This window comes from Eriocheir sinensis, chromosome 40, assembly GCF_024679095.1.
Source record: "Eriocheir sinensis breed Jianghai 21 chromosome 40, ASM2467909v1, whole genome shotgun sequence".
Lineage (NCBI taxonomy): Eukaryota > Metazoa > Arthropoda > Malacostraca > Decapoda > Varunidae > Eriocheir > Eriocheir sinensis.
The window spans coordinates 13,155,942-13,173,184 of NC_066548.1; the positions used below are offsets into that span (position 1 = coordinate 13,155,942).

At 49.2% G+C, this 17,243-nt stretch overlaps 1 protein-coding gene and 2 long non-coding RNA genes across 6 annotated transcripts in view; 2 read left to right on the forward strand and 1 right to left on the reverse strand.

Annotated features, from left to right (window-relative positions):
- LOC127009367 (uncharacterized) overlaps nucleotides 1-17,243 on the forward strand; it is a 48,025-nt gene that overhangs the window by 19,325 nt on the left and 11,457 nt on the right. Inside the window, exon 2 of one of the 4 annotated variants that reach the window (XM_050882386.1) lies at nucleotides 6,608-6,654. The exons of the other annotated variants lie outside the window; for them this stretch is intronic. Within the exon in view, the coding sequence (XP_050738343.1) occupies nucleotides 6,608-6,654 (47 nt within the window). The remainder of the gene's footprint in view (nucleotides 1-6,607; nucleotides 6,655-17,243) is intronic. 4 annotated transcript variants of the gene reach the window in all.
- On the reverse strand, nucleotides 15,152-16,742 carry LOC127009368 (uncharacterized). Its single transcript, XR_007761900.1, has 3 exons — nucleotides 16,627-16,742; nucleotides 16,275-16,493; nucleotides 15,152-16,191 (listed from the first exon to the last, which is right to left on the reverse strand). It is a non-coding gene; the product is annotated as an uncharacterized LOC127009368 (long non-coding RNA).
- Nucleotides 16,226-17,078, forward strand: LOC127009369 (uncharacterized). The gene is made up of 2 exons (XR_007761901.1): nucleotides 16,226-16,404; nucleotides 16,671-17,078. It is a non-coding gene; the product is annotated as an uncharacterized LOC127009369 (long non-coding RNA).

Here is a 17,243-nt window from a genome sequence, read left to right on the forward strand (position 1 = left end):
AGGAGTAATTGTGTGACGGGTTATTCCTACCTACACTCAGTATGCTACACTTCCCGACATTGAACTCCATCTGCCACTTCCCCGCCCAATCATATAGTCTGTCAAGCTCATCCTGGAGAACGCTAGTGTCCCTGTCTGGTTGGAACACACACACACACACACACACACACACACACATACATACATACATACATACAAATTCCTCCCCGAGATCCCCCCGCACGCCTCACCACTTCCCTTCCCTCGGGCCGGGCCGCCTCAAGAAGCCATCGCGGCGCAGTCACTTGAGTCCATCCTTGGTCCATCCCAGACGCTCCCCGCCCCCGCCAAGGCCCGGCCCTCCCCACCGTCGTATACATACAGGGTTCCGCCGCCGCCGGCCCGGAAGCGTTGGTCCTGGCGGCAGGAAGGATACCCCCGCCATTGTCACCTGCTGGCGGGGCGGCAGGTATCCCCCGGCGCCCTTGCTGGCCGGAAGGCTGACTTTGTCGTGCAATTAAATGTTAGTTGTTTGTTGTTTGATGTGGAAATGTAAGCTATGAAAGGGAGAGGAAGGGCAAAATTATAGTTTTTGTTGTTGTTATTGCTGTTGTAGTGATTGTGGTGGTGGTGGTGGTGGTAAAGGTAATGGATCAGCCCGCCGCCGTGAGTGAGGTGACAGTTGTATGAGTCGTGTTGTTGTTTGCCCGGGCCGCAGGTGTAAAGTGTTTGTATGTCGGGTCAGGTCTTGTCGGCCATGGACACAGCCCCGCCATCCCCGAGCTGACCGCTTCCCGCGTGCTCCAGTAGAACGCTCGCTGGATCTCGTTCACTCTCACTTTCATTTACTTGTGTTTCTCAATATCCTCTTATTGATAGCCCTCACACTCGACCTTGCCCTTGGCTCTCGTTTCCTCGGTACCCGTGACACACATCCACACCTCTTCCACCCCTTTACCTCCTCCATTCATTTGCTTCTCTCCACATAGTATACCGTCTTTCCTTGGATGCCACCATTCCCATCACTTCCTCAGTCTCACGCTCTTTGAAAACCACGTCTGTAAAACTCATGAATCCGAGATCAGTCTACAGACTCTACACAAATACACCAACCCCGCCTTATTTATCGCCCCGACACCCATCCACCCACCCACCAGTGCCTTCCTACCCACCCGTTGTGCCACCTGTCTCCTCGCTCCTCTCTCTTCACAGCTCATCAACAGGGCTTCCCCAATTCTATCTTCTCCTCCCACAACTAATTTCTGGTGGCGTAATTACTCTGGGATCCTGGCGTCACCGTGGAGGCGTGAGGGAGGCAGGGCGAGGCAGGAAAGGTGGCTGTTGTGGCAGTAGTTTGGACGTAGTATTCCTTTGTTTTGATCGTTCACTTTGGTATTACACGTAGAGCATCCTGGAAGAAACAAGTGGGGAGGAGGAGGAGGAGGTATAAAGGTCTTGTTCTTCTTGCTCCTCCTCCTTTCTTTTTTGTTTCTCCTGGTTTGGTTCGTGTGTTAGCCAGAAAGTATCGACCCTTAGATGAACGAAGGATTAGGGAATAAGCAGAAGTCAGAGAGATGGGCCGCTGATTACTGTGAACGCCGCATGTTTTAGTCTGTTTTCATTTATTACTCGCTGCGCTTGGCTGACCCTACAAGCATGTACCGATTGTTTCATTAAAGAGCGGTGTGTGTGTGTGTGTGTGTGTGTGTGTGTGTGTGTGTTCCCCTCGTCATACCGGTATAACATGTAGCAGCTGTCGTGTCCTACCACTCACCTTTCGTTACTTGTTTTTTTATAATTATATTTATCCTTTCAGTAATGTACAATAATCACCACCCCACGCATTCCGTTCCGTCACCGTTGTCTTATTCCTGTTAACTACTTAAAACTGTTCTCTGTGTCTGATGCGTGTGTGTATGTATGTATGTATATGCTCGTCTATCTGTGTGTGTGTGTGTGTGTGTGTGTGTGTGTGTGTGTGTGTGTGTGTGTGTGTGTGTGTGTGTGTGTGTGTGTGTGCCGCCCTCTCCCAATGTAAATGTTAGGAGTGGACAGAATAATGGTGGTGTGAAGCGATGGAGATGAACAGGCGGTCGACGGGGGTGGCGTGGGACAATAGATAAGAGCTAATGTTGGAGGTGATGGTAGTGGTGGTGGTGGTGATGACAGTGACAGCGGCGGTGGTGGTGGTGATAGCGGTATTGGCGGAGAGATAAGAGTGACTGAGAGGGAGGAGAGGGAAATGGACCCGTGCTGATAATAATAATAAAGCTGTGTTTGTAGTGGAGGAGAGGTTGTATGGTCGTGCTGGCAACAGTGGTGGGGGTTGAGGTGTGTGGTGGTGCTGGTAACAATGAAGCTTTTGGTGGTGGAGAGGTTGCAACAGTGTTTTTTGTTGTTGTTGTTTACAGCAGAGGAGACAGTGCAAGGGCGTATAAAAAAAATATATATATGAAAAAAGAAGCCCACTACTTACTGCTCCTAAATAGAGTAGAGTGGGAAGTTGTATGGTGGTGGCAGTGGTAACAGTGGTGGCGTGTGATGGTCGTGGTATAGTGGAGAGTATGGTGGTGCTGGCAACAATGAGAGTGTATGATGATAATTACAATGAAGCCTTAGTATTATAGAAGGCTGCATGGTGTTGGTGGTGCTGGCAACAATGAGAGTGTATGATGATAATTACAATGAAGCCTTAGTATTATAGAAGGCTGCATGGTGTTGGTGGTGCTGGCAATAATGAAAATGTATGATGATAATTACAATGAAGCCTTAGTATTATAGTGATGGTGGTGGTGGCGACAGTGGACATGGAGGGAAGGGGTGGGCGATGGTGGTAATGGGGAGTGTTGGAGGGGAGAGAAAATGGACTTGTGGTGTTGGGAGCTGTTGTGGTCTCATTATGTTTGTGATGTAGTAAGCGAGGCCACTTCCTGTGAACCTAGATCTTGAGCGACTCCCTCCGTCTCTCCCTCCCTCCCTCCCTCCCTCCTCCTCTGTCGTTTTCCTCCCATCTTTCACAACTCTTTCGGGCGTATGATAAGACATTTCGCCTCCCAAGAGCACATATTTGACAAGGCTTTCGTAGGAGTTGTGGGCATTTACAGGAGTAGTTGTAAGACCCTGGTGGTAGTTTGACCCTTCCTCTGTACCGTGAACCTTAAGAAACACTCATTAGAACCCGACTGACCCCCTCTTTGACCTTTAGAAATAGCTGATGTGAGAAGCGAGTGTCTTATAATATCGAGCTTTATCTCCTGTTTATCTTTTAGTATTATTTTTGCCTTTTTCGATGTTCCCCCTATTCATCTCCCATTGTTTATCTTATCTCTCCTCCTCCTCCTCCTCCTCCTCCTCCTCCTCCTCGTCCTCGTCTGTTCTCTACCATATTTCACAACTCTTTATCTCTTGCTTATATTCTAGTATTCTTTTTCCTTTTTTCAGTGCCTTTCCTCCTCTTCGTTTATCTTCCATCTGTCACAACTCCATCGCGTTTTTATCTCACAATCGTATCATTTTTTTGTGTTCTTGTTAATGTTCTTCCTTTCTCTCGTCTTTCACAACTGTTCATCCCTTCGTGTTTGTTTCTCTTACGATGTTCTTCTTCTTGTTCTTTCTTTCTCTCGTCTTTCACAACTGTTTATCTCATCATGTCTGTCTCTCGTACGGTATTCTTCTTCTTGTTCTCGTCATCGTTTATTGTTTCATTGTCATCTTCTCTTCTTTTTATCGGGAACATCGCACAAACTTTTTTTTTTCTTCTTTTTTTTTTTTTACAACAAAGGAGACAGCTCAAGGGCACAAAAAAGTAAACAATAATAAATAAATAAAAAAAGCCCGCTACTCGCTGCTCCCACAAAGAATTCAAAGAGGTGGCCGAAAGAGAGGTGTCTATCGCTTCTTAAATCTTCATGAAACGGTTTTTATCTTCCTTATTCTTCCAACAATTGTTTTTCCTTTTTGTACTTGGCTGCCGTCACCGTCCACCCACCCTGCTCCTCCTCCTTACCTCTTTACTCCACCACCACCACCGCCTTCAGCATTGTCACATCATTATGCACTCAATGCTGACTGGCATGTTTTGGAACCGCCACGCACCAACGAAAACGCTAATGTGGTTAAGAAAAGATAAGGAAAACTGTAAAAGAAAAAGTGTATAATGCGATTGTGCTCATATCTGACTATCTATCTGTATGGCCTATGATGTATGAATGTGTGTATGGATGTAGTATGATGTTTTTTTAGTGGTCAATGAATATATCGGTTTTTTTTTATGGCGAAGGAGACAGACCTTGAGCCCGAACAAATATGAAGAAGCGACTAAAATCTTGTCCATGCAAAGCGAATAAAAGTAAGAGACGATCACATTTAGTTACTTCGTCATAAAATACCTCCATCTGCTCATACATTTATCTGTAAGTCGATCAATCTCTGTCTATCCAGCAGTGACCACGTAGTATCTCGCCTCATTTTACGCCCCTCCTCAAACTTACATCTATTCATCCATCTACCAATCGATCCATCAGTCTGTCCCTCTATCTATCACTGACCAAGTATATCGCCTCATTTTACGCCCCTCCTCAAACTTACATCTATTCATCCATCTATCAATCGATCCATCAGTCTGTCCCTCTATCTATCACTGATCAAGTATATCGCCTCATTTTACGCCCCTCCTCAAACTTACATCTATTCATCCATCTATCAGTCGATCCATCAGTCTGTCCCTCTATCTATCATCGCGTGTCTCGCCTCAGTTCACATCTGGTCTCGTCTGTTGGCATTTCATCAACTCGCTTGCAGGCCGACGTGTTCCGCCCCCCACGAGAGGCCGGAGCGTGTAACTGTACCGTCAGGGGATAGCATTACCTACCCACCTTGGACCAGCGTTTCCAGACTGTCGCATGCAGAACATTCCATTTGTCAGTTTCGGAGTCAAAACTGTCGTACCCACGCATGTAACGATGTCCAATTAATGTTAAAACCGTCAATTGTTGGTGTTTTTTGCAATAGTTATGGATCAGGGACCGGAAAATAGTGCGCTGAGTATGATAAACTGTTAACGTTGCCTGGGACCTGCATGTCTGACAGAAGCGGGAGAGGAAGGCGAGGAGGAGGAGGAGGAGGAGGAGGGGGGTGGTTGGGGGGAGGGGGTCATTATTTAGTTAGTAGCTGCTTGTCGTTTCCTGGACTAAGCGACCTTTTCTCTGCCCCCTCACCTCTTTCTCCTCCCCCTTGCTCACCCGACAGCATCGTTTAACATTTAAAAAAAAAATGTGTATGTAAATAATGTTTTAAATGGGTTCTCCCTTCCCTCCCCTCCCCTCTCTCCTCCTCGTCCTGGGTTTGTGTTAATACCAAGGCGTCCTGTGTGTGTGTGTGTGTGTGTGTGTGTGTGTGTGTGTGTGTGTGTGTGTGTTATTTTGAGTTCATTATTATATGCCCGTTTAATCATGTACATATTTGGTCGTACACTTTTATTTTCGCTCAATTAATCCTGCACTGCCAGTTTTGCCTCAGCTTTTTTTTTTCTTCTCATCACAATAATTATCCCCCGTTGTGTGTGTGTGTGTGTGTGTGTGTGTGTGTGAGTGAGTGAGTGATATTACAAGCAAAAGAATATCGATTTTAAAGGTGTAACAACAACCCACTGGAGGTCATGGGAAAGAAAGGCAAGGTAGGATTTTGGGAGGGGGTGGGAGGGGGGGGCAAAGAGGAGAGAAGTGGACGAGGGAGAGAGCAGGAGGAAGGAGGAAAGAAGGGGGTAAAAGGGAGAAGGAAGAGGAGGAAAGAAGGGGCGAGCGGTAGAGGAAGGAGGAAGAAAGTAGGAAAGGAGATGGTAGAGGAAAAAGGAAGTAATAAACGGCTGAGAGAGAGAAGGGGGAAGGAAGGGTGAGGGAAAGAGTAATAAGGAAGGAGAGAACAAGGGAGGGAGAAGAGAAAGGAGGAAGAATGAGCGAAACAAGGAGGAAAGAGGAAGGAAAGAAGGAAATGTTTAAAAAGAACCAGAGACCAGAAAGAGAGAGAGAGAGAGAGAGAGAGAGAGAGAGAGAGAGAGAGAGAGAGAGAGAGAGAAATCGTCATTCATAACATTTTTCAGCCGCTGTCACTCGCTGGTAAAAGTATCAAGTCGAAATGCAACTCACGTGGGAGGCGAGGAAAGGGAGAGAACACACACACACACACACACACACACACACACACACACACACACACACACACACACACACACACACACACACACATAAGGAAAAGGGCGCTCATTCCTACCCCTTCCTCCCACCACTTCATCCTCTGCCCAGCCGCTGACCTTCACGCTTGATAGCCTCCTTGTGATGGATGTTTATTGTTTTATTATTGTCGGTCCTGCTCCTCCCGTCCACCTGGGCCTCACTCCTCCTGCCGGGCCGACCGCGGGAGGCAGGAAGTGACGCGTGGCCGGAGGGAAGAAGAGTGAGTGAGCGATTTGGTCAGAGTGAAAGACATTGTTGCCAAGTTCCGACCATCACTGCTCGACCCTTCAGGCGCTCTCTCTCGCTCTTGCTCTCTCTCCCTCCCTCGTGTGTGTGTGTGTGTGAGTACCTTCCTGCAAGAATTTCAATGTTTTAACCAATTTTCTTTCTCTTTGCAGGTAAGCCGGGAGTTGCACGTTCTTGTCATTGCTTTCCTGTCTCCGAGGTAAGGTTACGGAGGCTGGTGTTTGGGGGTGGGGTGCAGCCATGGAAGGGGAGCTAACTTGGGGAGGTGACTTTGGGATTGCTACTTGAGGTGAGGCTGTGGCAAGGTAGTGGTGCTTCAAGGGGTTATAATAGGACTCCGAGGGGGGCGTCCAGCCGGGAGGGAGTCAGGATTGTTGGCTGAGGTGAAAGTGGTTGGGATGTGTTGGTGGTGTCGGTGGTGATTGCACTTTAAGGGGTCAGGCTGCAGGGGGCTGGCTGCGGGGAGGGGGTCCTTAGTTAGCTTAGGGGAAGGGGTGGACTCCTGGGCGTGTGTCTGGGCGGAGAGCGGACTTACCGGGCTTGAGCAAACATTAGCGTCCAAGAAACGACTCTAGGGCGGTATTATGAGACATTTTCGGTTCTCACGTCACCTATTTCTAAAGGTCTAAGAGGGGATCAGTCGGGTTCTAATGGGTGTTTCTTTAGGTTCACGGCACAGAAAAAGGGTCAAACTACCACCAGGGCCATAAAACTACTCCTGGAAATGCCCACAACTCCTACGAAAAGCCTTGTCAAATAGTGAACTTGGGCGAGGAAATGTTTAGTAATACGGCCCTCTGTATTTTTTGGGCCCCGCTGATGCCGTGTTGGTGCAGTAACAGTACACACCTGCGAGCCGCCACACCTGCCGCCGCCCGCACCTCCACACCTGCCGGTCGCCTCAGTTCAGGATCGGATGTTCACCTCGCGACCTGGCGTGCCGGAAATTGTGTTTTCACCCCGTGCAAAGAGGACGGGGGAAGGGAGGGAGGCGGGGAAGGAAGGAAGAGAGGGGACGGGAGGGGAGGGAGGTAAGAGAGGAAGGGGAGTTGGGGAAAGAGAGGGAGAAAGAGGGAATAGATGTAGGGATTTAGGAAGGGGGAGAGAGAGAGAGAGAGAGAGAGAGAGAGAGAGAGAGAGAGAGAGAGAGAGAGAGAGAGAGAGAGTAGTTGTAAGGTTTAGGGGGAAAGAAAGGGAAAGGTAAAAGAGGGGAGAGGAGGCTGAAGGTAAGAGAGGGAGAGGGAAGAATCGTATAGAGGAAGGGAGAGGAGAGTGAGGAGGGAAGTTGTGGCAAGAGAGGGAAAGGGAAGAATTATAGGAGTAAGGGGGGAGAGAGTGGAGGGAAAGAAGTAAGAAAGGTTAAAAGGGGAAAGAATTGGAGAGAAGAAAGTTAATATATAGGGGGCGTACATAGAGGGCAGGGCGAGGTTAGAGGTGGTGATTGTCGTTATATGTTAGGTACTGTGGTGGCGGTGAAAATAGGAATGACGGTGCACGAGAGCTTGTAACAAACCTCATCACGGCAACCACTCATAAAACAATAACCTCATCTCTCTTCGTGGGGTTGGGATGGCATGTAGGAGAGTCAACCCAAGACGGAAGAACTAAAAAAAGAACAACATGCATACCAGTAATGGGGAAAATAATAACCTCATCTCTCTTCGTGGGGTTGGGATGGCATGTAGGAGAGAGAACCCAAGACGGAAGAACTAAAAGAAGAATAACATACATTCCAGTACTGGGGAAAATAACAACCTCATCTCTCTTCGTGGGGTTGGGATGGCATGTAGGAGAGAGAACCCAAGACGGAAGAACTAAATAAAGAATCTCAGACATACCAGTAATGGGAAAAAAAAGACAAAAACAGTATCCGTGCCTGCCTGCCGCTCCCGTTAAAATCTCGAACAAGCAAAAAACGGCAAAGCGGAGCGGAGTTTACAGGTGTCGTGAACTCTTGGTATTCCGTGCAGGCTGCGGGATGAAAGCAGAGGGAGAGAGAGGTCTTGGAGGAAGGCAACGGTGGTGGTGGGTTGGATTCAGCGTATGCCTTGAACTCCTGCCATCCCCTGTTCTTCGGAGTCTGGAAGTTGCCGTATTAAAACAAAGAGGTCAAACTATTAGAGGGCAACGGTGGTGGTGGGTTGGCTGCTCTGTGTGGATTCAGCGTATGCCTTGAACTCCTGCCATCCCCTGTTCTTCGGAGTCTGGAAGCTGCAGTATTAAAACAAAGAGGTCAAACTATTAGGTGATGGTGGTGGGTTGGCTATACGCTGTCTGTGTGGATGGGTTTCTGTATGTCTCCTGAACTCCTATCCCTTGTTCCTGAGAGTGTGTAGGCTGGAGTACTAAAGCAAAGAGGTCAAAACACAAAAGGAAAGCATTGGTGGCAGTGGGTCTCTCTCTCTCTCTCTCTCTCTCTCTCTCTCTCTCTCTCTCTCTCTTTTTTACCTTTTCCCCTTTCCCAAATCCCTAAATCTATTCCCTCTCTCTCCCTCTCCCCAACTCCCCTTCCTCTCTTACCTCCCTCCCATCCCGTCCCCTCTCTTCCCTCCTTCCCCGCCTCCCTCCCTTCCCCCGTCCCCTATAGATCTTGGGCTGGCTGACTGACTAAATGACTGGCTGGCGTCCGTAACTCCCAATATCCCTCGTTCCTCAGAATGTGAAGGCTGCAGTACTAAAGCTAAGAGGTCACAGCACGCAAGGAAAGTGGTGGGAGTGGGTTGGCTGACTAACTGGCTGGCTTCCGTAGATGTTAAAGAGCTGGGCTGCAGTACGAAAGCAGAGAGGTCAAAGAACGAGAGGAAATCAATGGTGGCAGTGGGTTGGCTGGCTGACTGGATGGTTGACTGGGTGGCTGGCTGACTGGGCTGACTGGATGGTTGACTGGGTGGCTGGCTGACTGGCTGGCTTCCGTAGGTTTTAAAGAGGATTACATCTGATTGACACGGCGGCGGCGGCGAGACAGTGACGTAGTGTGAACTTTCTGAGGGCTTAACGTGTCTCCAGGTGGTGATAACCGTGAGTGTGTGATGAGGGAGAGCTGCATGGAGGGGGACGAGGAGAGGAGAGAGTGGTGGTGGTGGTGGTGGTGGTGGTGGTGGTTGGGTTAACGGGACAGTCCATCCCTGTCTCGAGTTCGGTCCACTTGCTGTCCCCACAACTTCCTGTGATTGTAGTGTGTGTGTGTGTGTGTGTGTGTGTGTGTGTGTGTGAGAGAGAGAGAGAGAGAGAGAGAGAGAGAGAGAGAGAGAGAGAGAGAGAGAAGAATTAATTAATCTAGTTTGTGGGAAGCAGACAAAAAAATACTCGACTGACCAGTGTACAATCCAGCTTCTTTGCAGAGACAAGACTTCCCTCCCCTTCCCCTTCCCTTCCCTTCCCTTCCCATCTCTCCCCTTCCCCTTCCCTTCCCTTCCCTTCTCTTCCCATCTCTCTCCTCCCCTTCCCTTCCCTTCCCTTCTCTCCCCTTCCCTTCCCTTCCTTCCCATCCTCTCCACTGTGTTCCGTTGTACTCCTCTTCCTCCCTCGCCCGTGGATACTCTTCTCAGCCCCACTGCACCTACTCTCCTCTCTCCTCCACCCCTTTATCTCCTTATCTCTGCACTCCCCTCCCTTACCATGTACTCTCCCGCTGTTACCACACGTCTTTATCTCCGTTGTACTTCCTCGTCTTTGCCACATCATCCCCTCCCTGCATGACTCGCTCCCTCCCCTGACCCTCGCATCTTATCTCCTCCCCTTTCCCTGTACTTAGCCTGCCCTAACCCCTAATCTCCTCTCCTCATTATTCTCACTCCTTTTGCATGCACTCCCCAGCTCTCTGTACTACTTGCATCTTCTTGACTCCTCCCCACCTCCACACCGATCTCTCTACTCTCTCCCTCCCTCCCTCCCTCCACTTCTTGCTGTGTGCTTCCCCAGTGAGAGTGAGTGATGATATCTGAATGGATTGGAGAGAGCAGCCTGCCAGCAAGTAGCTCCTGCGTGTGTGTGTGTGTGTGTTTAGGGGCGTGTGAATGAGTCTTCCGGGTCTGCTGGTCGCCCCCGTGCACACATCCCATCCCATGCTCTGTTTCCTGCGTCCGCCTTCCTCCTCCTCCTCCTCCTCCTGGTGCTCTTTTCCTTCCTTCCGCCCCGTCCGTTTGCTCAGCCATCGCCGTGGTGTTAACGACCCGAGGAGACTGTGACTTGAGAGGGGGAGGGAGAGAGGGAGGGCTGGAGGCTGATGGTGGTGATTCACAGATCGATTCGAGGTGTTTGCTTAACCGCGTTCCCGAGACACTGTTACGCCCGGCGGTTTCCCCACGAGTGTGAATTGTGTCCCAAAGCCGCCGAGAGAGAAGAAGTGTGTTAAGAGCTGTTTGTCTCCGTGCTTTTTGTGTGTGCGTGTGTGTGTCATCTTCATGGACCGTATATAACTTCTGACTTGTCTTTCCTATATTCTTCAAGTCTTTACTCTAAATTAATCTTGGTTTTGAGAGGGCTAGTTAAATTGCTGTTGTTGTTGTTGTTATGTGTCTGTGTGTGTGTGTGTGTGTGTGTGTGTGTGTGTGTGTGTGTGTGTCAGATGTTTCCTTCTCCCCGCTTCCTGGTTTTCTCGTTGCTTGTTTGCTTGCTTGCCTGGCCCGTCTGTCTCGTCTCATTGATCTCAAGGCTTAGCGAACACGACCTTATTTGTCAGCGTGCGGTCGTGTGCGTGTGTGGTGATCATGGGTAAGGGGGGAGTGGGGGTGGCTGTGCTAGAGAGGGGGTGCAGGGGGACGGGGAGGTGCCATGGTAGATAGGGGTGCAAGGAGGGGGGAGGGACGCCGGGTGAAGAAGTATAGTGGAAGGTTGAGTGGATGGGAGGTGGTGGTCGTGAAGAGGGGCGGTGAAGAGGTGTGTGATGGGCGGTGAGTGGGTGGGCGTCTCAGTGGAGTACCACCTCACACACACACACACACACACACACACACACACACACACACACAAAACCTCTTTTCTTCTTCCCAGCTCTTTCGTTTCCTCCACCTCCACTTTTTTTCTTCTTTCTTTCCTTCCTGTTGCTTATCTAGTTCCTTCCTCTCTCTCTCTCTCTCTCTCTCTCTCTCTCTCTCTCAAACACACGGTAATTGTATCAACGTCGACCTCTCCCCGCCGCGTCTCTTGGTGCGCGAAGATGGATGGTCCTCGAAGTGTTTGCAGGAGCGCTCGGGTGTGTTAGCGAGCCCGCACCCTCCTGCCGGCGGGTCCTTGCATGGCTCCTGTTGGTCCTGGCAGCTCAAATATCTCCATGGGTTGCGAGGCAAGATGCATGAGCGCCGCCGACTCCGCACCCCCGATTGTTAGCTTGGCGGGGAGTGTGTGAGGGGAAGGGGGGAGGTGTTGGCGAGGACAGGATGGGAGAAAGTGGAATGTGAGGGTGATAAGAGGGTGGTGGTGATAGTGTAATGGTGGTGATGATGGTTGTAGTGATATAGATGGTGGGAAAGGTCTGGTGGTGGTGATGGTAGTGATGGGTGTGGTGAGAATGGTTGAGGATGATACAGTGGTTGTGGTAAAGTGTAAGACTGGAATTTTGGTTGTGGTGAAGGTGGTATGTCTAGTAATGGTGGCAGTCTGTCGGATGGTATAGAAAGATGGGGTGGCAGATGATGTATTGAAGTAATGATGAGTATTGAGTGAGTACTATTGAGTTTTAAGACTGCGCAGGAGTAAGGTAAAGGTCACGAAAGTACTGGTGAGGTAGTATCGATGAGAGAGAGAGAGAGAGAGAGAGAGAGAGAGAGAGAGAGAGAGAGAGAGAGAGAGAGAGAGAGAGAGAGAGAGAGAGAGAGAGAGAGAGAGAGAGAGAACTGTATAGGCCCTTGATGCTGGTGTCAGGAGTAGGGACTGAGGCTTATGGTGTAGTGATAAGCGAGATGACAAAAAGATCAAGGAAAAAAAAAAAGGCGTTAGTACCTGCTCGTAATATTGTGAGTTGCGGTGACGGAAGTAATTGTCAGAGAGAACTATTGATCACACCAGTCCCTTCTTCCTCCACCCCTTCCCCTCCCTTCCCCTCCCTATTCCCCCTTCCCATTCCACCTCCCTCTCCCAATAGCTCACGTGTGATAGATCGATCCACGTGTGTGTGTGTGTGTGTGTGTGTGTGTGTGTGTGTGTGTGTGTTGGGGTCAGCGTCCAGGGTGGCAGGGGAATGTCACTCTTATGGGCAGGAGGATGACTAGACATTGATTCCCTGACGATTCAACAGCATCCTTTGCCACCGCCACCACTATCACCAGGCATACCACCTCAGCTGTTTTGCTCCGAGTGTTTCCCAATCAATCAATCAATCAATCCATCAGTCAGTCAGTTCTCACCACCATCCTGAGCTCTCAACACCCCACCAACACTCACGCCCACATCGTCATTATCTCACACGTTACTACTAGCGACGGACAGTGACCCCAACATCGATTTTTTTTGCGGTACGAGTTGAGTAGCACTAACCCTCCTTCCCTCGCCCCTCGACCACCTCCACCACCACCACCACCACTACTACCACTTTCTCGCCTGTCTGTCCTGTGAGCGGCGGACAGGGCGGGGAAGATAAATGAAGAGGAGCATTATACGAGTCTACACCACACAACTGTACCTACACTCCTAATGTCTTTCCTTCTCCCCCACCTGTACCTTCTCCACTAACCCACTTCCTCTCCTTACTATACCCTTGATTAAAATAAAGAGCATCATAAGACGGAACAATACTAGGATATTCACCTCTTTCCATTAAAAAAATAAGCAAACATACTGTCAATAAAAGATAGCATAGCCGATGATTAATATATGTACCTCTATCAGAACTTAAAACGCGAAGGGGTGAAGGTGAAAATTATAACACATTAGTATTAGATAACACGTCTTACCACGGGAATTCAGCAAACCAAATGCCATCAGAAGTTGGAATAGGGAATGGCCAGTGAATGCACCTCAGTAAAGACATCAAACCGACATTACCGAGTCCGTCTTTGGGGCGCTTCAGTCGCGGGCAATCCGGACCAAGCTGGTATTGAGAAACTTTCGCGTGGTGCACCTCATAACATCGAGGCGGCATTGATTACGAGTGGAACAGTCTCACAAGTCCTCAATTCCAAGACAAGGGAAGGAGTTTCACGTCGCTCCGCTGTTATGAAACGTGTGATGGATGGCGGTGGAGAGGTGAGGAGGGCGGGTGGGTGGGAGGAGGGAAAGCTGGGTCAGACAGGTTGTGGTTACCCCGTGGCATTCCCTGAGGTGCCTCCACAAACCCACTTCCCATACCATCCCTTCCCTTCCCGCGGCCGCCCCTCCCTCCCCTCTTCCTCCACTTGACGTCCTCCCTGCCATGCTCCGTCCCCCGCGGCTCAAACCACCTCCCAGTGCCCTGCCTCTTATGCTCCTCTCGCGCGTGGAGCACCTCTTTCCAACTTCATTCTCTTTCCTTACCTGGTTCCTCCTCCTACTACTCCTACTCCTACTCCAAAGCCTCCTCTTGCACATGAAGCACCTCATTCCAACGCCATTTTCTGCCCCACCTCTTCATCCTCATCCTCATCCTCATCCTCATTCTCCTTCTCTTTCCACTTTCCTCAGTCGTAAAATAAACGTCCAACAACTCCTTCAGACGAACTAGTAGGATCTAGACTTTTTCTTTCCACTCGTGGCCTCAATCCCGCGCCTCTCACTCACCCTATCACTTCCCATCACTCATGCTCATCCCCATTGTCTTTTTTTTCTGCTTCTTTTCTCTCCTTCTCCAGGTCTCTAATTTGCCCTCTCCCCTCCGTGGCTCAAGGCAGAGTTCGTTGGTCTTGTACTATACCAAACACGGAGACCCAAGGGCCATATTCTTAAACATTTCTGCGTCCAAGAACACGTAATTTACTTGTCTTTCGTGGGAGTTTAGGGCATTTCCAGGTGTACTTTTATGTGGTAGTCTGAGCCTTCTTCTGTACCGTGAACCTAAAAGAACACTCATTAGAACTCGATTAACCTCATTGTTGGCCTTTGGAAATAGTTGGTGTGAGGGGTGGGAGCATCTGACAATACCAACCTAAGCCCTAAGCCCGCCTAAGAGTCAGCCCGAAGGTGTAGGCGAAGCGACCGTGGCACTGTATAGCCCTCTGTGTTTGTGTGCAAGAGGGAGAGAGAAAAAGAGAAAGGCCTCGGGGATGTCGGTAGCAGAGGTGTCGTTCGTGGTGTCAATAAATGAATCGTAAATTCCCGACCCATATTCCCCAGTGGAAGATAATTGTCGCGGCTCGGTAGGAACATGACTGGCCACCCCTTGTCGCCAAACACACGAGTCCCTCCCTCATCAGCTATGGCAGGTTAACATTCTCATCGCCACGGGCAGACGATTAAAAAAAGGTGATTGTCGATACCAAAGAAAAAGATGAAAGGTGTGGAGGAGAACCTTATAGCCACTCTTGGTGTTGATGAAGAGGCACTTGATAGAGACAGCCGGAGGACGGTCATCGAACGTTTAGCATCATAACAAAAAAAAATGGTGAGAAACGGATAATGATGGTGATAGTGATGATGTGTCGAGTTCTTTATTTTTTACAGTAAAAGACCATTATCCAAACAACAGCAACAACAATAATAATAAAAGTGATGATGATGATGATGAGGAGGAGGAGGAGGAGGATAATAGTAATAATAATAATAATAATAATAATAATATAATGATAATAGATAAACGCCTGATATATGCCTCCCCTATAAATTAGTAAATAAAGATACAAAAAAAAAAAGACATTTCAAGTTTAGGTCCAGATGTGTTTCTTTCGAAATGTTATTTTTTCCTGCCTTGCCTGTGGGTCTCAAGTTAATGATGGTGGCGGCGACGTCAGGAGAAGGTGCACCCAGGGCGGGGCCGGGGGGCGCACGGGGCGGGGCGGGGGCAGGAGAGGTGTGAAGGGGGCGGGCGGCATCAGAGTGTACGAAGAAGACCCTCAATAACCATCAAGCACATTAACACACAAACACTGCATACAACTGGGCACTGCGTTGTACTGTTTTGCTTTTTCCCTTCCCCCTCGCCTCTTACCTGCATCTGTCCACCTCCTCCCTCATCATGGTGTACCCTATATGGTTTACCTTATCGACTCGTGTAGAAGCTGAATTTTTGAACGATTTTATACTCAATGTAAAGCTTAGGAGGTCGGCTTTTTTAAGGGGTAAGGTTGATTCGTCAGTCGTACCTATCATCATCATCATCATCAGTAGAAAAAGAAAAAAAGAATGGTGAACTATAGCCTTGAGTATGGCAACCAGGACCTTGATCACACACCACGACCACCTTGAGGGTTGAAGCGTCCTCCCGCGATGACGATTTGGGCCGACCTTGTTTTCCCTTCCCCTCCTTCACGATTATATTAAGGGAGGCAGACCATGGATTACTTTATTCCCACGTTCCCTTCCCCTCACCTTCCCTCCATTTCTTTCTAGCAGTGTTTATATTGAGGGAGGGAGTAATCACTGCTCTCTTACCCTCCTTCACCTCCCCTTCCTTACACGTCACGTTCCCTTCCCCTCACCTTCCCTCCATTTCTCTCCAGCAGTGTTTATATTGAGGGAGGGGGTAATCACTGCTCTCCCTTACCCTCCTTCACCTAATCACCTCCCCTTCCTTACACATACTTTGCTGTCACGTTCCAATCACCACCTCTCCCGCTCCTCTTCTTCTGTCAGTGTTTATATTGAGGGAGAGGTTAATCAGAGCTCTTCCCTTCGCCTCCTTCCCTTCTCTTCCTTCCCTCCTCTTCTTCTGTCAGTGTTTATATTGAGGGAGAAGTTAATCAGAGCTCTTACCTTCGCCTCCTTCCCTTCCTTTCCCTCCCCTTCCATACGTGTGAGGGAGGGAGACCATAGACTACGTACTTTCCGCTCACGTTCACCTCCTCTCCCACCCTCTTCTGTCACTGTTTATATTGAGGGAGAGGTTAATCAGAGCTCTTCCCTACGCCTCCTTCCCTTCCATACGTGTAAGGGAGGGAGACCATAGATTGCGTACTTTCCGCTCACGTTCACCTCCTCTCCCACCCTCTTCTGTCACTGTTTATATTGAGGGAGAGATTAATCAGAGCTCTTTCCTACGCCTCCTTCCCTTCCATACGTGTAAGGGAGGGAGACCATAGATTGCGTACTTTCCGCTCACGTTCACCTCCTCTCCCACCCTCTTCTGTCAGTGTTTATATTGAGGGAGAGATTAATCAGAGCTCTTCCCTACGCCTCCTTCCCCTCCCCTTCCATACATTCCAGTGTTTACAGTGAGGCACGGGCTTGATCACTCTGTCTGCTCCTCTCCCTCCCAAACCTCCTCCTCCCTTCTCCCAGTGTGACGGAGTAAGCACAATAGCCGGCAGCGTCACGACCCTCGCCATTCAGAGGCCGACCCACAGAACCCAGAGAAATTAGGTCTGACAGCAGTGGCAGCGGTATCAAAGGTGGTGGCGGTGGTGGTAGTGTCAGGGAGAGGTCAACCAGCCACCTTGATGCCACGCCCCCTTACATGACCTAGTTTGGGAGAGAGAGAGAGAGAGAGAGAGAGAGAGAGAGAGAGAGAGAGAGAGAGAGAGAGAGAGAGAGAGAGAGAGAGAGAGAGAGAGAGAGAGAGAGAGAGAGGAAAAAATAATGAAATGGAAAACACCACGCACCTGCACACACACACAAAAAAAAAGAATAACGAAAGCGGTTTGGAAAGAAATGAAAGCAAATTTAGGTTGGAAAAAAAAGTCGAAAGTTAAAGGAAAATGAAAAGAGAAAGAAAAAGAAACAAAT